At 47.1% G+C, this 24754-nt stretch overlaps 1 protein-coding gene across 7 annotated transcripts in view; it reads left to right on the top strand.

Annotated features, from left to right (window-relative positions):
- Positions 1-24754, top strand: part of CEP250 (centrosomal protein 250) — a 48365-nt gene that overhangs the window by 1426 nt on the left and 22185 nt on the right. For 2 of the 7 annotated variants that reach the window (XM_040247454.1, XM_040247455.1), the window contains exons 2-18: positions 6991-7279; positions 7739-7795; positions 9553-9635; positions 9862-10027; positions 11035-11141; positions 11389-11643; positions 13087-13183; positions 15667-15768; positions 16262-16423; positions 16964-17142; positions 17720-17902; positions 19834-19978; positions 20791-20937; positions 22043-22273; positions 23296-23489; positions 23711-23838; positions 24275-24444. In XM_040247454.1, coding sequence (XP_040103388.1) covers positions 7094-7279; positions 7739-7795; positions 9553-9635; positions 9862-10027; positions 11035-11141; positions 11389-11643; positions 13087-13183; positions 15667-15768; positions 16262-16423; positions 16964-17142; positions 17720-17902; positions 19834-19978; positions 20791-20937; positions 22043-22273; positions 23296-23489; positions 23711-23838; positions 24275-24444 — 2592 coding nt within the window. In that variant the 5' untranslated portion in view covers positions 6991-7093. The other 5 variants (XM_040247456.1, XM_040247457.1, XM_040247458.1 and 2 more) reach the window with 5 other exon arrangements.

The following is a 24754-nucleotide window of genomic DNA, read 5'->3' as shown; positions in this document are numbered from 1 at the left end:
AGAGGATTGGGGTTCAGTATCTGCTCTGTCACGGACCAGTTATATTCCTTCTATGTTTCAAGCCTAGTTTTCTTGTCCATAAAATGAAGGCACTAATTTCTTCTCAAAGGGTTTCTTTTTTTATGAAGATTGCAAACAATTATTGTGAGGGAGTAATGTGCTATACAAACTACATGATCTCTTTCTTTTTTGTTGTTCATTTTTTCCTTTTAGAAGGTTATAGAACTATCAGCATTTTGAAAGACCTTTGATATGAATCGTGTTGCCTAGAGTTCCTATATTCATTCATTTAGTCAAATGCCTAAAGAGTACCTACTATATACCAGGAGCTGAGAATATAGCAGTCAATAAAACAATATTCTTGCTCTTGAGAAATTTGCATTGTGTTAGCTATATTACACATAATACTCAGATAGGGACATGTAAAGCATGGTAAGCTAAGTAGAAAAATACCAGGGACTTTCCTGATAGTCCAGTGTTCAAGACTCCGAGTTTTCACTGAAGGGGCCACAGGTTCCTTTACCTGATCCGAGTACTAAGAGATTCCCACATGGCACATAGTATGACAATTTAAAAGAAAGAAAAACACCTGTGTGTGTGTGTGGAGGAGTGGTGGTATTTTATATTGGGTGGCTAGGGAATACCTTCCTGAGAAGGTGACATTTGGACAGAGACCTGAAGGTGCAAGGGAGCCAATCATGAGAATAACGAGAAGATGCCTAGATGAGTGTGTGGCTTGGTGTGTTCCAAGCAGGTACAGCAAGGAGGCCTGTGTGGCTGGAGGGATGTGAGCAAAGGGGAGAGGAGTAAGAAATGGAATTAAAACAATTGGAGGCAGGGATCAAATACTTAGGATGAGATAAGCCAATATAATGATTGTGGTTTTTACTCTTGATTAGCCACTGGAGGGTTCTGAATGGCCTAATCAGTCACTATTTCAGTTTTTATTTATTTATTTTGTTTCACTTTTTGGGCCATGCCATACGGCATGCGGCCTCCAGCCTTTAGACAGTGGGGAGATGAGGAGGAACCAGCAGAAGACACTAAAGGGAAAGCCTTAGAGCTGGGAGGAGGACAGAGAGAGAGCCCCCACATATGCGATTTATATAAGGAGATGTATGCTAAATTTTTTTTTTCTGGGATAAGAAACAAATTGTGCAGACAAATATATATTGTTTATTTGCTCAGGAAATAAAATGTCCATGCCTCAAGTGTTTTTACTTTTTTGCTCTAAGTGACAAATCCTGTTTAATAATACCAGTCCTCAACTTAGTCCTCCTAACATTTACATCTGTATTCCAAGTATAGGTGGCATTGCCTCTATTTCAAGATTATTTAAATCACTTTTTGAAAGAATCTAGATGAGAGAAGAAAAAATATAATTTATGTTACTCTTCACCCTAGGTTCAGAGGTCACCGCCCTTCCCCATCTGGTTCCTAGCAAAAGTTGGAAGTTAGCCTTATTTATTTCTGTATCACTGTGGCCAGTTATCTAAGCTGGAATTCATGAGTGTTTATAGGATAACTTAATTTATGAAAGAAGGGGATCTTTCCTTTACCTACAGTAATGATAACATCATTTACAGTTTACAAAGCACACTGACATCCATTGTCTCATTGAATGCAATTCAGCCTGTTACCTGTTGCCAACTACTGACCTTTTCCTTTCCCGAGGGACATTGAAACCTACCTTTCTTTTGGAGCTATGCTAGTTTACTTATTCACTGGCTGATCTGGCAGTGTGTTAATGAAACGTGCTGAACTGTGTCTTGAGGAAGCTCTGAACTAAATCTCAATTTCAAAAAAATTCCTGATGTAGTTTTTCTCTGTTCCCTCCATCTTTTTACTGTTGTTTTAGTGGGGGAAAAAAGTTGGTGGTGGTGGAGTTAATCATAAAATTGTTCAAATCATTTTTAAAATAAACTTTATTTTGGGGAAACAGTTTTATTTATTTTTGTGTGTGTGTGTGTTCCAATAAGTCTTTATTTGTAAAAGCAGACAGTGAGCTGAATTTAACCAACTCCCAATATAATACATTATCCATGACCCACAAGAAGCCTGGGCAGTACTTGAGTCTTTTTTTTTTAACTTTACAATATTGTATTGGTTTTTCCATACATCAACATGAATCCGCCATGGGTGTACACGTATTCCTCATCCTGAACCACCCTCCCATCTCCCTCCCCCATCCCATCCCTTTGGGTCATCCCAGTGCACCAGCCCTGAGCATCCTGTATCATGCATCGAACCTGGACTGGCGATTCGTTTCACATATGATAATATACATGTTTCAATGCCATTCTCCCTAATCATCCTACCCTCGCCCTCTCCCACAGAGTCCAAAAGACTGTTCTATACATCTGTGTCTCTTTTGCTATCTCGTATATAAGGTTATCGTTAACCATCTTTCTAAATTCCATATATATGTGTTAGTATACTATATTGGTGTTTTTCTTTCTGGCTTACTTCACTCTGTATAATTGGCTCCAGTTTCATCCACCTCATTAGAACTGATTCAGATGTAGTCTTTTTAATGGCTGAGTAATACTCCATTGTGTATATGTATCACAGCTTTCTTATCCATTCATCTGCTGATGGATATCTAGGTTGCTTCCATGTCCTGGCTATTATAAACAGTGCTTCGATGAACATTGGGGTACATGTGTCTCTTTCTATTCTGGTTTCCTCGGTGTGTATGCCCAGCAGTGGGATTGCTGGGTCGTATGGCAGTTCTATTTCCAGTTTTTTAAGGAATCTCCACACTGTTCTCCATAGTGGCTGTACTAGTTTGCATTCCCACCGACAGTGTAAGAGAGTTCCCTTTTCTCCACACCCTCTCCAGCATCTATTACTTGTAGACTTTTGGATAGCAGCCATTCTGACTAGCGTGAAATGGTACCTCACTGTGGTTTTGATTTGCATTTCTCTGATAATGAGTGATGTTGAGCATCTTTTCATGTGTTTGTTAGCCATCTGTATGTCTTCTTTGGAGAAATGTCTGTTTAGGTCTTTGGCCCATTTTTTTGATTGGGCCGTTTATTTTTCTGGAATTGAGCTGCAGGAGTTGCTTGTATATTTTTGAGATTAATTCTTTGTCAGTTGCTTCATTTGCTATTATTTTCTCCCATTCCAAAGGTTGTCTTTTCACCTTGCTTATAGTTTCCTTTGTTGTGCAGAAGCTTTTGATTTTAATTAGGTCCCATTTGTTTATTTTTGCTTTTATTTCCGATATTCTGGGAGGTGGATCATAGAGGATCCTGCTGTGATTTATGTCGGAGAGTGTTTTGCCTATGTTCTCCTCTAGGAGTTTTATAGTTTCTGGCCTTACGTTTAGATCTTTATTCCATTTTGAGTTTGTTTTTGTGTATAGTGTTAGAAAGTGTTCTAGTTTCATTCTTTTACAAGTGGTTGAGGGAAACAATTTTAGATTTACAGAAAAATTGCATAGTACAGCAAGTTCCTATATACCTTGCACCCAATTTCCTTTATTAGTAACATCTTTCTTTGGTATGGTATATTTGCTACAATGTCAAGTCATTTTTTGAGGTAAATGGGGCATATAAAGTATGATCAAAAATGAAATCACTTCATCTCCATAAACCTTAGTTTCCTTATCTGTAAAAGGAGAGGATGGGACTAAATTTTTAAATAGCTGTAAATTTTAAAATTATCTGCTAAAGTAAAATAATCATATAATTCAATATAATTCCATTTCTTTATTGAAATGTTACTGTCATTTTCTAAAATAGTGTATATACTTTAACAATAGCCTTATTCTAAAAGAAGATTTAATAGAATTCCAGAAACAATGGGAGGGCTGCTTATAGATTAGGCTTGTATAATATACATAAATATGTGATTATAAATATATACCACATAAAATATCATTAGGTTGAATTACATGAAATTATCTTTTATAGGTTAGAAAAGGGCAAATATTGGCAATTTCATATGGATAAGCCTAATGCTTTGAGGGAAGAGATTCAAAGGAGGAGGATAAGGGAGTCTTGAGGGCCTCTGAGACTCTGCAGAAGCCTGGCCCAGCCCCCACAGTGTTAGGAGAGAAAAGGCTCTTCCAGTCCCTTGAAGCAACTCAGAGCTACTCTTGTTGTTGGTAGTGTTGGCAGTAAGAGCTGTTCCCAACAGCTTTGTGCCTCCAACCAGAAGAGACAGGTTGAGTCAGCTTTTCACAGCCATGGTGGGTTGGCAGAAGGGAAGAGCAGAAAGGGAGGACTCAGCTTCCCTGGTGGCTCAGATAGTAAGGAATCTGCCCGCAGTGCAGGAGACCTGGGTTCAATCCCTGGGTTGGGAGGATCCCCTGGAGGAAGGCTTGGCAACCCACTCCAGTATTCTTGCTGGAGAATCCCCCTGGAGAATCCCCATGTAGCCTGGCGGGCCACAGTCCAGGAGGTTGCTAAGAGTCAGACACGACTGAGAGACTAAGCACAGCACAGCGACCAAGTTGGTCCGCCAGGGAGAGGCAGCCTGGGGTGCTGGTCCCCCTAAGCTGTTATTGGTACCACTCTGCTCTTCCTATGTTATGCTGTTTCCTTGCTGTCTAGTAGAATCTCTACAAACTCAGCTGTCTGCAGTTGCTCAGGAGGCGATGTAAATTAGGAAGCTGAGTATTCCTCTCTAACTCTGCTGTAAGAAAAACAATAGCACAAGTAGAATGACATGACAACTGAAATCTGCTATCAGTATCTGAGAGAGAGGCAAAGCCAGGCAGGGGCCCAGGACTGAGGAGAACTGAAGAGCATGCATTATCTAAAGGGGACAGATGCTGTCTCACTGCAGCTGGCTGTGGCCTTGTAGGAATGAGAGTCAAGGTTCACTGGATACTCTGATTTTCCAAAGGAACCAGAAATATGAACTTTTGGGTGTATTTTCCCAATGGTAAATGTTGGCATCTAATTTGAATTCTTAAAAATCATTGTACAGGCCACACAGTGATTGAAAAGAACCAACAGTCCACTCTGTAACCTCTAGCTCAGGGTTTAGATCTTCCGGGAGTGAGGCCACAGGCATTTCTTCATTGCGCATTGTTGACAACCTATGTTCGTGCTAAGTCACTTCAGTAGTCTCTGCCTTGGTGTGGCCCTGTCGACTAGCCCGCCAGGCTCCTCTGTCCATGGGGTTCTCCAGGCAACAATACCAGATTCGGTTGCCATGCCCTCCTCCAAAAGATCTTCCCTGGCCCAGGGATTGAACCCACGTCTCTTTTGTCTCCTGCATTGGCAGGCAGTATTTTTTTTTACCACTGGCACTACATGGGGAGCCCTGTGGCTAAGGACCAAAATGAACTGGTCAGCTCTTGGCTTATCAGGAACTCACAAATTAGTGGAAAAGATAGATAATAAGATATAACATCGATATTCTCTCTGTGTATTAAACATAAATTTTAAAACATATAAAAGTGATTAACTATTCCTGAATAAATCTGGAAGGACCTGATAGAAGGGAGCGGTGGTAGGAAACCAGCAATTTGGTGCATTAAAGGGACTTGGGGCCCTGAAGCTCCCGCTGTATGTGCAAGTGTTGGGTTTGCATTTGCTGTATATGCCATTTTTTTCAGATTAGGAGACTGATGCTGCCAAAAAGGCAGCTCTAATAGACCTTTTTCTTGATAGGTAGTTAGAAATACAGATATTCCTCAGGCCTGCTGATGGGCATCTCAGGGCTGATAAAGTGAGAGAACTCTATAACCTCCCCGCCAGCCCTAGGAGTTTTAGAGGACTAAGAAACTCAGAAGTCATGGAGCAGGGTGCCTCTTTTTCTTTTTTTTTTTTGCCCTCATTTTTTGATGAGGAACCTTAAAGGGAACTAGCCTGCTCCAGGTGACAGAGCTCTTTAGAGACAGAACTTGGATGAGCACCCCAGACTCTTCCTGACCATCTTGCCTTCCCCTCTCCTGACTCTCTCTAAAGTCACTGCTTAGGCTGGCCTCCCCTGCTGGCCCCCATTGCCTGGTTCTGGCCCAGCTCCTGGTGGGTGAGTTGAGTTTGCTCCTCCTCCATTCTCTTGAGGCTGGTTCCTTCCTCCCTCTCTACTTTGGATCCCCTGCCCGAAATGCCTGCTATTCTGTGTCAGAGAGTCAAAATTCTTGTTCAAATCCCTAGTCAACCAAACATCAACTGTACAAAACAGGACAAATTGTTTAATCTTTCTAGTTTCTTAACTAAGGCTTAACTTTTATAAGCCTCAGTGTCCTCATCCACGTATAAAGAGTTAAAGTAGTACCAATGTTTAAGTGTCATAGGAATGTTTTGAGACTCTTGTGATGCCAAAATGACGTAGTGTGTGTAAGGCACTTAACAAAGTGACTGACCCATAGAAGCACTTAACAAGTATTACCAATGACCGGGAAGATCTCCTGGAGGAGGGCCTGGCAACCCACTCCAGTATTCCTACCTAGAGAATCCCATGGATAGAGGAGTCTGGTGGGCTACAGTCCATGGGGTCGCAAGGAGTCAGACATGATTGAAGCGACTTAGCAGGTACAAAACGATGATGATATTCACACCTTCACAGTCCCACCTAGGTTGGGTTACCTGCCCATCTGTTGTCTTCCCATACTATCCTGTGATCTATTATTACTGCACAGACCACACTGTATTGTAATTATACCCATCCCCCAGCCAGCCTAAAAGCACCTTTTGTGATTCATTCAGCAAATGTTTATTAGGCACTGCGCCAGGCACGAGGGATGCACTGATAAACTAGGAGCTCTTGGTCGGGTGCAGACTTTTGGAAGGCACGCCAGGAAACACGGGTCCCTATGTCGTGGTCCAGTAACTTTGGGGAATGGCCACTCATCATGGCCCCCGCCTGTAGAGATTAGGTCCATCTTAGTATTTTAAAAGCTCTGAGGAGTAAAAGAACCTATTTACTTCATCCAATCCAAGTCTGCCAGACTTAATGAGTATTTGCTGAATACATGTGAGTCATCTAGACAGTTCTCTCAACTCCAGTGTATGCTTTGGTCCCCAGCTCAAGAGGAGGTCCAAGTGACCCAGTGATGCTCAGAGACTGCTCTGGGAATAAACAGCCTCTGGCTGCTTAGGGGCCATTGGGCTTGCTGTCAGGGCCCCCCATGGAGACCGGGGGCCCTGGGTTGAACAATATGAAGCCCCGGTCCCTGCAGCTGGTGCTGGAGGAGCAAGTGCTGGCGCTGCAGCAGCAGATGGCCGAGAACCAGGCAGCCTCATGGAGGAAGCTGAAGAGCTCCCAGGAGGCCCAGCAGAGGCAAGCAGCTCTCGTGAGGAAACTGCAGGCCAAGGTAAGGCGGCCGCTCTCTTAGGAAGGGGAAGAGGAGGACCCCGGGGCTGGGGGCTGAGATGGACGAGGTTGGCCGGAGCCCAGAGCCACACGGTGGCAACACCTAAACAGCTCTCCTGTGATGCTCCCAACTTCTCCACCAGCTGCTGACCGTGTCCTGTCAAAGATGCCCTTCACGGGGCTTCCGTCAGCCATCTAGCTTTGCTCCCCTAGAATAGGACCTGACCTTAGGTTTGCCAGTTCCGGAGCCCACAAACTTGTTGCTTCTCCAATAACAAAAGCTGCAGAGAATGTATTATTAAATGACCAAACGGAAGCTGTAAGATGTTACGGCCTTACCTCACTCCTGTCACCCAGCCCCTTATTCACCGAGAGGTTTGCCCACTACCCCAGGGGGACCTCTGCTTTGGGCCATGGGTACCAGCCGGCCCATTGCCCGGTCCTGCTCCATTTGTCTCAGGTGTTACAATACCGGAGCTGGTGCCAGGAGCTGGAGAAGCGGCTGGAAGCCACTGGGGTGAGTGAAGCTGTTCTGTGCTCACGGGCCCCTCAGGGAGTATGGTTAGGCCCTGTTTGCTGACTGAGGGAGGCTGGGGAGAGGTAAGGTGGTGTTTGGTAGAAGCGGCTCTTTCAGCAGCTCCTGAGAGCTTTTTTTTTGCCTTTTTTTAATATTTGGAAAAATTCTAAAATAGTTAATATTTTAATAATAAAACTATTTTTTGGTATTTATTTGGCTGCACTGGGTTTTAATTGTGGCACACAGGATCTTTTTCTTTTTTTTTTAGTTACAGCATGCAGGATCTTTCAGTTGTGGCATGCGAACTCTTAGTTGAGGGTCTAGTTCCCCGACCAGGGATCGAACCCAGGCCCCCTGCATTGGGAGCGTGGAGGCTTAGCCACTGGACCGCCAGGGAAGTCCCCTGAGAGCTTTATCGGATACCTTCATGGGACCTGGCTATTCCTGCCCCAACAGACTCCAGCCCAGGGCTCTCTAAGGGCAAAACGCAGCTTTAAGAAATTTAAGGTTATCAGATTGGAAGTGAAAGTGAAAGTCACTCAGTCGTCTCTGACTCTTTGTGACCCCATGGACTGTAGCCCATCAGGCTTCTCTGTTCTTGGAATTCTCCAGGCAAGAATACTGGGGCAGGTAGACATTAAAGGGATCTTCCTGACCCAGGGATTGAACCCAGGTTTCCTGCATTGCAGGCGGATTCTTTACCATCTGAACCAGATTGGAAGGAGGGTGGAATCCGAGAGAAGAGATGCATTTTTCCTCCAGAAGGTGTCAGTGTTTATCTGTTGTGGAGAGATGTGTGCCTCACAGACTTGGGGGGGAAAAAAAAGATGTGTTTGTGGCAGATGGATTTATTTGTGCTGTGGGCAGGATAGAATTGCCTTTCAAAAACACATCTGCCTTTGTTCTAGCTCCCCTCAGCACCGTCTTAACGTTACCCTCAGAAGAGTTCCTTCAGAGGAGAGAAAGGACTGAGACTTAGTATGTACCGATCTGTAGGCATTGTGTAGGCACCCTTAGGCATTGTCATAGAATTATGTCATTTTACCTGCAAAGCAGTTTTCTCAGGAGAATGATATCACCTTCACTTTGGAGCTGAAAACCTTGTGGATCAGAGAAGTTATAACTTCCCAAAGTCTGAAGATTAGTGTAATAGAAGCCAAGGCCATTAGTGAAAGATGTATTTTGTTAATTCTTTTTTAATCTTTATTGATGTTGTTACAATATTGCTTCCATTTTTAGTTTTTTGGCTGTGAGGTATATGGGATCTTAACTCCCCAGCCAGAGATCAAACCTGCACCCCCAGCAGTGGAAGGCAAAATCTTAATCACCGGACTGCCAGGGAAATCCCTGGAAGCTGTATCTTATGCTTCTTAACTCAAAAATTCTTTTCACTACCAAATGCTGTCTTTCATGAGAAGTCAGTGGTTCACATCTGGGGAGAGATATACAGTGGATTTACTTGCAGAATGCAGTGATTCAGAAAAGAAACGTATCGCTAACAAAGGGGAGAAAGAATGAAAAGAAAGCAGGGGAATTCCCTGGCAGTCCAGGGGCTAGGATTCCGCACTTTCACTACTAAGGGCCCAGATTCGACCCCTAATCTGGGAACTAAGATCCTGCAAGCTGCACGGCACAGCCAAAGTGAAAATAAAAGTGTGAATTTAGAAAAGTGGGCTTCTGTAGAAGAGGGCATCAGAGACTTGGTCTGCAGGATGTTCTCTGTGGAGGTGAATAAGGCTTGCTTTTATCTGGCTAAGGGACCGATCCCTCAAAGGTGGGAAAGCGTGGAAGAGCCAAACCTGGAACAGCTGCTAATCCGATTGGAAGAGGAACAACAGAGGTGATGGGCCCCAACTTTCTGGCCTGGGTGGTTGGCCGGCGGGCGGAGAAGGCTGATGGAAAACCTCTGTCTCGAGGGCTGACATGGTTTAGAACGAAAGACTTCAGCCTTAGCCCTCCAGCTCCTGGCAGTGGAAAGTTCCAGTGGTTGTCGTCTTACTCCAAGAGGTCCAGGGGGTTGGCTCAGACCTTTGTTTAGTACTTGCTCCTACCCCTCCCCAGTGCAGGTGTGAGAGTCTAGCGGAGGTGAACACCCAGCTTCGGCTGCACATGGAAAAAGCTGACGTGGTGAATAAAGCGCTTCGGGAAGATGTGGAAAAATTGACAGTTGACTGGAGCCGGGCCCGGGATGAGCTAATGAGGAAGGAGAGCCAGTGGCAGATGGAGCAGGAGGTAAGAGAAACGGGGCAGGAACAGTGAGAGGAGTGCATGTTGGGCACTGCCTGGTCAGTGCCAGAAGGAACGGGTTAACTTTAGGACCGGGATGGGAACTGAGCTGTAGTTTAAGTCTCTGGGTGTCCTTAGCACTCACGCTGGCAGCTCAGCCCTGCTCGGGCTGTCAGCTTCATTCTGTCCTTACCTGCCCAGTCCAGGTTTTGCTGGCAGGTAGCATGGCACCCCACTCTTGCCTGGAAAATCCCATGGATGGAGGAGCCTGGTAGGCTGCAGTCCATGGGGTCGCTGAGTTGGACACGACTGAGCGACTTCACTTTCACTTTTCACTTTCATGCACTGGAGAAGGAAATGGCAACCCACTCCAGTGTTCTTGCCTGGAGAATCCCAGGGACGGTGGAGCCTGGTGGGTTGCCATCTGTGGGGTCGCACAGAGTCGGACACGACTGCAGCGTCGCAGCAGCAGCAGCATGACACTCAGAGCAGCTCTGTTCCTGCATTAGTGCCTCAGTCAGATTTTAGATGGATCTCAAAGTTTAGATTCCCCTCATCTGGAAGTCTGCAAGCTAGATGCCAAGGAGGTAGCTATTGAAATTGAATGGGAAGACATTTTCAGATCCCAGTTAAAGGAAACTAATGTTGCCTGAGCCATTGCTCTGTGCCAGGCTTTGTATTAGGTGATTTATATATGTTGTATCATTTAATCCTCATTATAAATCTGTGCAGATGATGGTAATAGCTCTCATTGGTTGAGCAGCTACTGTTTACTGCCTTCTAATCTAGCTCAGGGAAGGCTACATAGCATCTCAGGCCCTCTGACCTTTTGAATCCCTCTGCTAATTTTATTAAACACCTCAGCATCACCTGAACATAGATATCCATTCGTAAGCTGTCTCCTATAAGTCCCTCCTTCCCTTCCCTGCAATAGTCAGGAGGGATCCAGGACTCCTGTGTTGACAAATGATGTCCTCTGCCCTTTGATATGACCTGGGTTTCTGAACACACAGTTCTTCAAGGGCTACCTGAAAGGGGAGCACGGTCGCCTTCTGGGCCTATGGCGGGAGGTGGTGACTTTCCGACGCCACTTCCTGGAAATGAAGTCAGCCACTGACAGGTCAGTGTGGGGATAAGATGGGAGAAGGTTTGCCCCTGCCGACTCCAGATTTGGGACAGTGGGCTGCTTAAGAAGGGAGGGGTCAGGTTGTGGGTGGAGGGCAGGGGTGGAGAGTTGGTGGGGAGGGATGGAATTGTTGGATTCAGATGGTTTTTCCCAGACCCGCTCTTCCTGGGGCCTGACCTCTACATACCCGTTCCTATCCCTGGTCCCTACTGGAGTCTGCTCTTTCCTTCCTTGGACTCAGAGACCTGACGGAGCTCAAGGCTGAGCACGCAAGGCTTTCGGGGTCCCTGTTGACCTCTTGCCTGCGCCTGACTGTGGGAGTACCACCGTCTCGGGAGTCTGATGGATCTGGGAGACTAAATGGAAACGAGCCATCCCAGTTGATGCTGCTACTAGCCAAGACCCAGGAACTGGAAAGGGAAGCCCATGAAAGGCGCCAGGAGTTAATACAGCTGAAGAGTCAAGGGGATCTGGAGAAGGCGGAGCTTCAGGATCGGTGAGATGGGCTGGGTCCTAAGAGGGGATCTCTTGGGGAAAGTAAGTAACTGCTTTGGGGAGTCAAGCAGGTGGGGGAGACCTGAAGAGCCCTCCTCCCACAAGAGGGGAAGGAGATGTGCCAGAGGAGGGTCTAGTGTGAAACCCAGGGCCACAGCTGGGGCCATGTCGCTGCCCTCTGTCCTCAGACTATCTCACAGCTCAGTTTCCCTCCTGTTGACTCACAGAGCTGGCGGTGACTCTATACCAAACTACTTGCCATTCCCAGAACAGCCAAGTCCCTCCACGTTCCCTGCCTTTGTAGATGCTGACCTCAGCCTGGAATGCCTCCCTCCCTCCTCTCTCTGCCTAATCCTTTAAGGCATAGTTCAAATGTCACCTCTTCGATGACCTCAATAGCCTGTTACATTCCTGTACCCCACCATGGTCTTTAGAACTGCTTGTTAGAACATTGATTATTTATTAATAGTTTTTTTACTTTCATTGATTATTTAGTTTTTTCTTTTCTTTTTTTTTTGGCTATGCTCTTTTATTTTTGGATTATAATAAAATCGATATTTAAGAAAATGAGAAGAGCAGGGACATAAGCAAACAACTATTTGAGTCATCTCAGGACAGAGTTCTGTTTATACCCCGTGGCTAGGGTAGTGTCACCACCTATCGGTGGCGTATGTAAATTGCAGTTTGTTTTGTTGGGTTGTGAAGGCACTGGAAAGCACAGAGAATGTCTTAGTCAAGTTGTGTGACCGAGTGCTTTGCACTTCTCCTGCCATATAGTAGACACTTAATAAATGCTTATTTAGTGATACAATAACTAAATGAGTGACTGTACAGTGAGTTCAGGCTCTTAAAGATGATACAGAATCAAATTATGAAGACTTTGAAACAAAAATTAAACTCCTGGATGAGTTCATTAAAGAAATATTTGTTAAGCTACCCATATAATACCAAGTACTGCACTCCAGGATAAAGGTGATAAAGAGGCCTGGTGATTTCCCTGAACTCTGAGGTTAAGATCAGGGAGGTTGACTGTAATCTCTCCCAAATTGCCCCTCCTTTGAGTTAGAACCTTGGGCTGGAGGGACCTTGGAACTATCCCATGTGGCAATTCTGATGCTCTCGTTGGCTTCAGGGTGCTTGACTTCAAGATCAAGTAGGGCCTGGAAGAGCCTGGGCCAGGGCTTTCCTTCAGCTCTCGGGCCCCCAAACACGTATTCCAGCCTTGAGATGTGGTAAATCCCTGCATGTGTCTGAGTGGCATTTGGCTTCCCCTGCTGAGTTCAAGGCTATAGTATCATGTCTTCAGGGAGTGCAGGGGCTGGGGGCGCCCAAGGGACTCTGGGGAGCCTGTAGGTGGGGTGTCTCTATTGGGTTGGGGGTGTGCTACATAGCTCTGTCCACGTCCATGGGTGCCCAGGTGACAGTGCTGTGATCTTCTCATCAGGGTGACTGAGCTCTCTGCTCTGCTGACCCAGTCTCAGAAGCAAAATGAAGATTATGAAAAGATGGTGAAGGCTCTGAAAGCGACAATGGAGATCCTGGTATGTGATCCTTTGTTCTGGGAAGGAGTTTGGAGTGGGCCTGTGGGTTCCTGTCCTTTATGGACAAAGAGTGCAGGATACCAGTTAAATGTTCCTTGATGAAATCCCCTGAAGCTACAAAATTAATTTTGGTTCCATTTGAAAATTAATTAACTCATTCATTTACCTATTAATAAACATTAGCTCTCTACTCTTTCTACTATGGGCTTCCCAAGTGGCTCAGTGGTAAAGAATCTTCCTGGCAATGCAGGCAGGAGATGTGGGTTTGATCCCGGGGTTAGGAAGATCCCCCTGGAGAAGGGAATGGCAACCCACTCCAATATCCTTGCTTGGAAAATTCCATGGACGGAGGAGACTGGTGGCTACTGTCCATGAAGTCACAAAGAGTCAGACACGACCTAGGAACTTAACAGCAACAGCATCATCCCTATTACTTTCTTAGGGGAGCTTTGCAGTGTGTCCTCTTCTGAGAGTGGGACACACATGAAGAGGCACAGTGGCCAAGTAGGAGAGGGTGGAGAGAAATGTGTAGAGAGATTCAAAACCTACTCATTCAAGAAACACCTGAGGAGCATGGCAGTGTGTAGCCTGGCGGAGAAGGGTTTGAGGAAGACATGATGACTGCCTTCACACCAGGGAAGAGAGCTGGTTTGTTTTAATGTATGCCAGGGGGCCACAAGCCCTGCCAGACTAGAAGTTACCGGGAGGTAGACCTCGGCTGCAGCTAGAGCTACTCGATAGTTGAACAGTCCTCTTTGGGAAGGAGTGAAGTCCATGATAACATCTGCCAAGGATGTTATCAAAGGGATTCTCTTAGGTTGGACGTCAGAACCTCTGGCTTGGTTCCATGTTTTCTTCCATCTCTAGTTTTTGTATCTCTGACTCTAGGCGAATCCTGAACCACCATCGCTATGCATATCCCTAGTCTTCTCATCCAAACTGAGATCAGCTGGGAAGCAAACTTGCTTATGCCTTTCTGCTTCCATTGTGTTCAGGAATTTGCAAATTCAGATGTCCTCATGGCCCAAATACTATAAATGAGTCAAGCAGTTTCAGCTGTAAGAATTCTGATTTTTCCGATATTGTCATATTTAGTACAACAGGGGACACTTGATCTCAGTACACAGGAAAAAAAAGAGAAGTGGGGACTGCAGGACCCTGAGACACATTTGTCCTGTCTGGAGGAGGCATCCACTGTTCAACTTTAAGAAATAATTGCCATGTAGGAATGAAGTCTTAGGTCCGTCTAGTCAAAGCTATCGTCTTTCCAATAGTCATGTATGGATGTGAGAGCTGGACCATAAAGAAGGCTGAGCACCGAAGAATGGATGCTTTTGAACTGTGATGTTGGAGAAGACTCCTGAGAGTCCCTTGAACTGCAAGGAGATCAAACCAGTCCATCCTAAAGGAAATCAGTCCTGAATATTTATTGGAGGGACTGATACTGAAGCTGAAGCTCCAATACTTTGGCCACCTGATGCGAAGAGCCAACTCATTGGAAAAGACCCTGATGCTGGGAAAAACTGAAGGCAGGAGGAGAAGAGAGCGACAGAGGATGAGATGGTTGGCTGGCATCAGTGACTCTATAGACATGAGTTTGAGCAAACTCCAGGAGATAGTGAAGGACAGGGAAGGCTGGCCTGCTGCAGTCCATGGGGTCACAGAGTTGGACACGACTGAGCAACTGAACAATAATAGCAACAGGGATGGGCTTCCCTGGTGGCTCAGAGATTAAAGCGTCTACCTGTGGGGCTGGTGTGGCCCATTTGTTAACTTTTTGAGAGATGCCAGAAATGTAGATTTTTATGAATTTTTCAGCTTACAGAAATCTCTCAATTTACAAATGTTGGTTCAGATTTTGCATAGGCCAAAAAAACCCCCAAAAAGCCCATAGCTGGAAATCTTTGTCTTTAGGTCTTCACTAGCACAGTAAGGTAGGAAGAAGGAGAGAGATTTGGAGAGTTCAGATTTACTACTGGCCTTCCTTGGGGCTAGAGGTTCCTCTGGCCTTAAGTCTCACCCGTCCATTTGCTGTCCAGAGATAGCAGCCATCCTTCATCCAATGATGGCTCACGTTTAATGAAAATTTGCCTTGTGACAGGCGCTGTGTTGAGTAACTTACATGCAGTTTTTTTTTTCAAGTCTGGGAACAAATCTATGAAGTAGTTGCTGTTAATTATTCCCATTTTAAAGAGAAGGAAGCTCAAAGAAGGAGTTGCCTAAGGTTACCAGGCTAGAAAGTGACAGAGAAAGAATGCTGATCTGGACAGCCTACTTCGGAGCCCTTAATCCCTTAATCTAAACCCTTAATCACTACATTACATTGTCTGCTGAGTCCTAGGACAGCGTTAGCGTTCCATTGTGGTCAGGGGAAAAGTGTGGTTGCAGAAGAGACAGAAGGAGACTGGTTGATTTGGGGGCCTGGAACGATAAATCCTCCTCTGAAAGTTTGGCTCAGAGGCTCCATTTTGTTCCCTGTTCAGGAGGCAAATCATGCAGAATTAATGGAACACGAGGCATCTCTTAGTAGGAACGCCCAAGAAGAGAAGTTGTCTTTACAGCAAGTGATCCAGGATATAACCCAGGTACCAGTCAGCCTCCTGTTCACGGTGACATGTCCAGCCTGCCCTTACCCAGGCCTCCCTGTCCTCTCAGGTGTGCCTAAGGGAGTTTGGACTGAGGGTCTTGTGGGGATGAGTTCTCTGGGTATGTTTGAAAACTGGAACCCTAAGCTAAGCTTTTGTGGGCTGGCCCTGCCTGCTGAAACAGGCCCTTGTTCTTACTGCCGGCTGCAGTTCTCAGACAGCGGCGGGATTCAATCATCTCTTCTTCTTTCATTTATTCATGGAGTGTTCAAGGGGTGCTCCAGCCCTGATGCTCATCGTGGGTTTGGGTGACCAATGGTAAACAGTTGATTTGAAGAATTGAAGGAACCCACCCTTTCTGGCTCTTAGATGCTCTCCTCCCACCCACCTGGGAGAGAGAAAACATCAGGCTTGTCCAGCTGGAGTGTGAGTCCTCTGCGTGGACTCCAGGCCTCGGTCAGTGGGATGGTGACCCTGCCGTGTTGGGTTTCAGGCCATGGTAGAAGAAGAGGACAGTATGGCCCAAGGTTCTAGTCACGAGAGCTCCTTGCAGTTGGACCCTGGTGCCTTCTCCTCCCAGTTTGATTCCCAGCAGCCAGACAAGGCTGTCTCTCTGGTGCGTTCAGTACTGACTCAGAGACGCCAGGCTGTGCAGGTAAGAACCCCACACTCTTCCTCAGCTATGGGGACTGGTATCTAAACTGATTTGGGCCCCGGGTACCCACCTAGCCCAGACTGCCCCTTTCTCTACATTGACCTGACATGAGGAGTTTTGTCAACACCCTGAAGTGCCCTTTGGAATCTCTGGGTCTCCCCAGCCATGCTGATGGGGAGCCAGCACGCTCCCCATGCCACTGGCATGCTCTGCTTTGATGCACTTTCCACTGCACCCTGCAAAGTGGAGCCCTGGGGAGTGGGGGGAAGTGTTCTCCAGTTCTAAGGGTCCCAGCCCTACTCACTGCTGACCCCATCTTCCACATGGTACATTTGAAGATGATGCACTCAGACGCTGAGAGCCACAGAACCCGGTCCCCTCTGATGCTCTGTCTCCTCGACTGGTCTCATCTTTATTCACAACTTACCTTGGTCGCACCAGTCCCCACCCCCTTGCCCAGCTCTGCTTCCAAGCTTCTGACATCCCTCTCTGCCCTGCCCTCTTGCTCACCACCTCCCTTCTGTCCCTCTCCCTCTGCAGGACCTAAGGCAGCAGCTGTCAGGCTGCCAGGAAGCTGTGAGCTCCTGGCAACAGCAGCATCGCCAGTGGGAGGAAGAGGGTGAAGCCCTGAGACAGCGGCTTCAGCAGCTCACGGGGGAGCGGGACACCCTGGCAGGGCAGACGGTGGACCTGCAGGGAGAGGTGGACTCTCTCAGCAGGTGAGTGGGGGCTCTTTGTCCCCCCACTTCCTCCTGGGCTCAGTCCTCACCCGGCCTTTTCCCACTCCCATCATGTGGTTGGCAGACCCAGGGCTGTTCAGGACCGCCTGGCTTTGCATTCTGCTGGCTCCTGCTCACTCAGTTTTGGATCTTTGTGATGATTTAGGAAAGGAAAAAAAAACAGTTTTGAGACTTCCCTGGTGGTCCAGTGGTTAAGAATCCACTTTGCAGTGTAAGGGACCAGAGTTTGATCCCTGGTCGGGGAACGAAGATCGCGTATGTCGCAGAGCAACTAAGCCCAAGCACCGAAACTAGAGAGTCCACACGCAGCAACCAGAGAGTCTGTGTGCCCCAACGAAAGATCCACATGGCACAACAAAGATCCCGTGTGCTACATCTAAGACCTGTCGGAGCCAAATAAATAGATATTTAAAACACAAACCAGTTTCCTTCTGTAAAGGGAAGATGAGATATTTAAAGGAAGAAGATACCCCTCTCCTTTGACCTTCTGCTGTCTGCTTCCAGGAGGGTTTTTAGGTTCCAGGGTTTCTGCTCACGTCTGGCCTCCTTCTTCCAGGGAGCGAGAGCTCCTGCAGAAGACCAGGGAGGAGCTGCAGCGGCAGCTGGAGGTGCTGGAGCAGGAGGCGTGGCGACTGCGGAGGACCAACATGGAGCTCCAGCTGCAGGGCGACTCTGCTCAGGGCGAGAGGGAGGAACAGCAGGAGGAGCTGCACCTGGCCGTCCGAGAGAGGGAGCGTCTGTGCGTGTGACAGTCCCCTCCCTCCCCGGCCCCGGCCCTCCCCACCCTGAGAAAGCGTAGTTAATAGAAGCCTGGCGTGTGGTGGGTTCAGCTTAGTTTACCGCTCCACCCTTGGCAGAAGGATGAATGCAAGAGTTCATCCAGACTTTGCTGAGCACCCAGAGGAACTGAGGCCCCGTGGGAGGAAACAAATAAGACGCTGACCTCAAGCAGTTTGCAGTGTAATGGGGAAGTCAGACAAGTAAACCGTGGCCAGGTGAAGCATGAGCTAAAAAGAGCTTCAAGCTAGATCCTCTGGGAGAATAGGGGTAACAGTTTGTTACTGAAAGCTGCACAGAGAAGAGGGTCGCTGCTGAGCTGGGCCTTAATGTATTATGATTGGCAGAGAGCAGGACAAGGCCTAAAGGAATAGATTAGCAAAGAAAAGGATTTGGGAAGGTGCACTGAATGTTCAGAGGAGACTGGGCTGGCCAAAGAGTAGGACTGATCCTGGGAAGTAATGGGAAATGAGCTGGTCAAGAGAGGGAATTCCAAGGACATTCCTGGTGATCCAGTGGCTAAGACTCCAAGCTCCCAATGCAGGAGACCCTGTTTGATCCCTGGTCAGAGAACTAGATCCCTCAGCCTGCAACTAAGGATCCAGCATGCTGCAACTAAGACCTGGTACACCCAAATAAATAAATATTTTTTTTAAAAAAGGACATTCCAGAGTAAAGGGACCCAGCTTATCTGTAAATTCCCAAATATGATATCATAGAAAAAGCAAGGACTTTAGAGCTGGGCAGAAGCTTGGTTTAAATAATTGCTCTGACCACTTGGATAGATTAATTTATTTGTAAATAGGAGTGGTAATATTTCCCTTGAAGGGTCATTGGGAGAACTAAAACTGTGTTTTACGAAATGCCAGCACATAGCGTGGCCTGTGGTAGGTCTTCAGTACCTGGTAACGGGTTGGATCTTCTTCATCTTTGGTAGCCCCTCTCCTTTCCTGTTCCCCAGCTCCTTGCGCCTAATGGTCACAAACGATGGAATCCTGAAGGACTACTCTAAGCATCATGACTGGTGCAAGGAAGGGTCTCCCCATACCAAGGCAAAGAGCCAACAATCCACGAAGATAGTTTTATGTTTTAAAATTTAAATTGTTTGACTCAATAATACATTTATTAATATTTCTATGATTCAAGGGGCTTCCCTGTGGGTCCAGTGGTTAAGAGTCCGCCCTGGTACTGCAAGGGGCACAGGTTCGATCTCTGGTAGGGGGGTTTAAGACCATGTATGCCACATAGTGTGGCTAAAAAGAAAATTTTGTATAATTCAAAAGTCAAAACTATTTTAAAAGGTATGCACAGAGAGAGTATTTGTCCCTTCTACTTCATCCATCCCATATCTCTTCCTTTTGTGTGTAATCACTTAAATTAATTTCTTATTCATATTTCTAGTGGTGCGTTATGCAAATGTGTGCATATATTCGTATTTCCCCCAGTTTCTTGCATAAAAGACAGCACGCCACATGTACGGTTCTGCACCTTGCTTTTTTTCACATTATGTCTTGGAGATGTCTCCTTATCAGTTTTGAGAGACCACCTTCATTCCTTTGTATCACAAAGGCAAATCAGTTCGGTTCAGTCGCTCAGTCATGTCCAGCTCTTGGCGACCCCATGCACTGCAGCACACCAGGCCTCCCTGTCTATCGCCAACTCCTGGAGTTTACTCAAACTCATGTCCATTGAGTCAGTGATGCCATCCAACCATCTCACCCTCTGTCGTCCCCTTCTCCTCTCACCTTCAATCTTTCCCAGCATCAGTGTCTTTTCAAATGAGTCAGTTCTTCGCATCAGGTGGCCAAAGTATTGGCATTTCAGCTTCAACATCTTCCACGATACAGCCACTCCCTAAGATTTCCTCTAGCCCTCTTCTCTTTTTCATCTCAGTCAGGAGACACTGGCGGTCCTGGAAGCCAAACAGTCCGAGTCCCTCAGTGAACTGATCTCCCTTCGGGAAGCCCTGGAGTCCACTCGCCTGGAAGGGGAGCTGCTGAGGCAGGAGCAAACAGAAGTGACCGCCGCGCTGGCCAGAGTGCGTGGGCCTCCCCCTCACCGGCGGGGTGGGGCGGGCGGCTTGGAAAGTTGATTGTCTCTAGGAAAAGGGTATGCAGCCTGCGTCATTCTTCACTTTGTAAGCCATGGCCCTTCCTATTTTGTGCCTCAATTCCTAGTTTCTGTCCCTCCCAACAGACTATTGGAATTAGAATGGTTTTCTAAAGTATAAGTCTGGTCGTGTCAGTCTCTTTCCTAAAACCGTTCAGTGGCTCCCCAGCTCCTTGGTGTCACACTCACAGCCCTCTGCCCCCACCACCTTTTCTAGCCTCCTTTTCACCTGAGATCCCTGTCCTCACTTCTCCTATGCCTGTGCTCTTCTAAGTGTGTTCTCCATGGTACCCATTCCCTTGTGACTCTAACTCTGTATGAACTCTTCCCTTTGCCTGGACTGCTTCTTTCCTTCCCCTTTAACTGCAAACGATTCCTCATCTCTCCATGTCCAGCTTCACTGTCAACTCTTCAACCAAGCATTTTCTGACTCTTTCAAATTGAATTAATGTTTCCTTTGAGGTCCCAGAGCACTTTGTGTTTCCATTGTCTGTGGTGTCATCTCAGTTGTGGTTGTTTAGATGTCCTGATGTCTGTGCCTCTGTCATGTGAGTTCCCCTTTCACTCTTCAATGAATGCATGGGAGAGTGAATGAATGAATGAAGGGAAGAGTTTAGAAGGTAAGGGAGGGAATGAAGTGTTAACTCCTGTCTGTACACAGAAAGCAGCAGGTGTTGGGGATGTGAGCTGTTCACTGTTGCAGGAAAACGGGGAAAAAGCTCTTTAACTGTCTGTTTTTAGGCAGAACAGTCAATCGTGGAGCTGTCGAGTTCTGAGAACAGCTTGAAGGCTGAGGTCGCTGATCTTCGGGCTGCAGCTGTCAAACTCAGCGCCTTAAATGAGGCTTTGGCCTTAGATAAAGTTGGACTGAACCAGCAGCTTCTCCAGGTGAGCGAAGATCTCTGACACATGGGGTAGGACTGGGCCCCAACCGAGGGCAAGAGACAGACACAGCTGATGGCCAGTGACAAGGAACAGTTCTCGAATGGATCAGCCCAAGACGGATCAGCTCCCTTGTAGTCCTGGAATGAGCAGAAGGAACACTTACAGTGCAGAGGAAAGCAAAGATTATAAGGCCCGGGCTCAACCGTTAAAAGTAGACCCCTCCCACATGTACAGCAGGACCACCTTTGGGCTTTACAGTGAAATCACCAGGGCCCGGAAGGAAGTCCATGCCCTCTAGAAGGAAGACTAGGCTTTAATCCTGTTGTTTGAGATAACAGCAACCACCACAAAAGGATCTGCTGAAGAGCCCAAGCCTCAGAATCTTCTCTAGAGGGTAAAAATTTAACATGTCTCAGCTTCCCTGGTGGTCCAGTGGTTAAGACTGAGCTTCCACTGCAGGGGGCATGGGTTCAATCCCTGGTGGAGGTACTAAGATCCTGCATGCCTCATGGTGCTAGAAAAATAAACAGAACAGATTTAACTGTCTCTTCAATCACTCTTGTTCCCTTGAGCCCCAGAAATATTCTGTTCCCTTATTCTGAATTCTTCAAGAGCAGGATTTTGCTTTTTTGTTTTGTTTTGTTTATTCATTTTTTTGGCTGTGCTAGGTCTTTGTTGCTGCCCAGGCTTTTCTCTAGTTGCTCTGCAGGGTATCTGTGGCTTCTGTTGCAGCATGACATGTGAGCTTCGGTAGCTGCAGCCCACGGGCACTAGAGCATAAGTTCAGTAGTCGTGGCACACGAGCTTAGTTGCTCCAAGACATGTGGGATCTTCCTGGATCAGGGATTGAACCCATTGGCAGGCGGATTCTTCACTGAGCCGCCAGGGAAGTCCAGGATTTTGCCTTTTTTGTCTCTGTCCCCAGCATCTAGTACCTGGAGTAAAGGCTCTAGACCCCAAATGGGTACTTAGTCCTCCTCTCCCATAAGCATTCCTGTGTCCTTCTGTGGAGAAGAGAGTCATATATTTCATGTAGATGTCTGTCTCACCTCTTCACCTCTAAACCATAACCCTTTGTCTCTGATGCCCTTCCCTTTTTGGCCAGTAGTTAGAACAGGAGAACCAGTCTGTGTGCAGGCGGATGGAGGCAGCAGAGCAGGAGAGAAGCACTCTGCAGGTGGAGCTGGCAGAGGCTGAGAGGAGCAGGGAAGCCCTGTGGGAAAAGAACACCCGCCTGGAGGCCCAGCTGCAGAAAACAGAGGAGACCAGGGCAGAGCTGCAAGCGGACCTCAGGGGCATCCAGGAAGAGAAGGAAGAAATGCAAGAGAAGCTAAGCGAGGTGAGAAGACAAAACTGCTATCATCTCACGAGAGTATATAATACATGCTCACTGTAAAAAAACGAAAACACTACAGAAACTTCAGGAAGGGAAAATCTCATTTCCTAGAGATGATCAGCGTTACTGCTAATAGTTTGGGGTACATCTTCCACTTTCTTAAAAGAATTCCTAAAGGAATCCTTCGCTTATGCCCCATTGCTTCACATCCATCGATTTGAGTTAGATGCCTCTCCCGTGTTCTCTGATAATACATCACGTTTATTCAACCACCATAGCCTTCATACTGTATTATAATGATCTGTTTATGTATCTCCACCAAAAGCTCCTTGAAGCAAGGCTATGTTTTATTTGCTTTTAATCCCTCCAGCTTTTAGCACAGCATCTAACACATGGCAAGGGGCTCCATTAGTTTTTTCTGAACCAATGACCCAACTCAAAGGTGATCTTTCTTCCCTACCAAACATCCCATTGACCTAATGTGTAATCTCCCCTCTCAAAGGGCTTCCCTGGTGGCTCTGACGGTAAAGAATCTACCTGCAATGCAGGAGACGGGGGTTCGATCCCTGGGTCAGGAAGATCCTCTGGAGAAGGGCATGGCGACCCACTCTAGAATTCTTGATGGAAAATCCCATGAACAGAGGAGCCTGGCTGACTACAGTCCATGGGGTCACAAAGAGTCTGACACAACTGAGCGACTAACACTTTCACTTTCACTTTTCCCTTCTCAGAGTCTCTTTCTCAGGGCATTGATCACCTTCTTCGTGGTAATGTGTGTGTCTTACTTCTTAAGACTAAAAGCTCCTTAGAGGTAGATCTCTTGCTGCCCTAGCACAAGGTCTTACTCAAAGGAGAGCATGTTTCCTGGTCTAGGCACTCTGGGTAGATCAGGGAAATAGATATATGGCCCTTGGTGTGAGAGGGCATAGTTCACAGAGATGGGTCCAGTGACCCTAATCTGGTGATAGCAGCCTGGAGTAGGGGGTCCTGCCTCTGCGCCTTTCTCATCAGTTCTGTCCCCCCAGACATATCACCAGCAGGAGGCAGCCTCAGTTCAGATGGAACAGCTAAAGCAAGAGACAAAGCGCCAGGAAGAAATGCTCGCCCGAGAAGTCCAGGAGAAGGAGGCTCTGGCACGGGAGAAGGCGGCTCTTGAGGTGCGGCTGCAGGCTGTGGAGCGAGACCGGCAGGAGCTCGCAGAACAACTGCTGGGGCTCAGGTAGGGCCCACCCCCAGTTCTACCAGGGGCAGAGAGCTTTGCAAAGCAAGGCGTAGCCAAACTGAATTCCTTGCCCAAAGTGTATGGGGGTTTCAATGAGTTATGAGTTTGTAGTTGCCCCTCTAGCTTCTCTAGGCAGCCAGTAGTTAGAACCCAACTCCTCTTAAGGAAGGGTAAGGGGCTTAATGGGTAAGCACTCTCCTGATTCCTAAACCTGACAGCTCAGCCAAGGAGGTACTGGAGAGCAGTCTGTTTGAGGCCCAGCAACAACATTCTCTGACAGAGGTCACCAAAGGGCAGCTGGAGGTCCAGATTCAAACTGTCACTCAAGCCAAGGAAGTAATCCAAGGTGAGAACCCAGCTGGGATGGGCACACGTCAGTCCACGGGGATGTTAAAAGCCAGGAAGACGGTGGGAAGCTATTAGAGCCAGACCCACGCTCTCTGAGGGGGCTTCCCTGGTGGCTCAGATGGTAACGAATCTGCCTGCAATGCAGGAGACCCAGGTTCAATCCCTGGGTCAGGCAGATCTCCTGGAGGAGGGAATGACCACCCACTCCAGTATTCTTGCCTGGAGAATCCCATGGACCAAGGAGTCTGGCCGAGGAGTCAGTTGGACACGACTGAGTGACACACACACACACACGCACGCACACACACACATGCACACACACACACACACCGCAGCCTCTGAGATGGGAATTCCTCATGAGGCCTGGGGAGGAGGGTGAAAGATGAGAGGGCAGAGGCTCAGAAACCAGACAGATCCTGTCCCTGGCATCCTAGGGGAAGTGAAGTGCCTGCAGCTGGAACTGGACACTGAACGGAGCCGGGCAGAGCAGGCACGGGACACGGCAGCCAGGCAGCTGGCCCAGGCTGAGCAAGAAGGGCAGGCTGCCCTGCAGCAGCTGAAGTCAGCCCATGAGGAGGAGGTGAATCAGCTCCAGGAGAAGTGGGTAGGTGGTGGATGTGGCCAGGGGATGGGAGAGACAGACCTGGTCTCCAGGGAGTAAAGGGAACAGAGGAATACCTTGAATAATTCTTGCCCAACTCAGAACTGTATTTCCTTTGCTTTTTAATTATATAATTTAGTCCATTTGCTTTTACTGTGATTATAGGTATGTTTGGATTTATTTCTGTCATCTTTTGCTATTCATCTTGTCTTTTTACCTTTTGGGATGGGGAAATCACCTTAACTTCTTTTAGAGGATTGTATTGAATGATTAAGTTGTATTCTTTTCTTACCTTTTTTCTCTCTCGGCTACT

Source organism: Oryx dammah, unplaced genomic scaffold (genome assembly GCF_014754425.2).
Source record: "Oryx dammah isolate SB20612 unplaced genomic scaffold, SCBI_Odam_1.1 HiC_scaffold_10, whole genome shotgun sequence".
Lineage (NCBI taxonomy): Eukaryota > Metazoa > Chordata > Mammalia > Artiodactyla > Bovidae > Oryx > Oryx dammah.
This window is presented reverse-complemented; position numbering and strand designations above follow the sequence as displayed.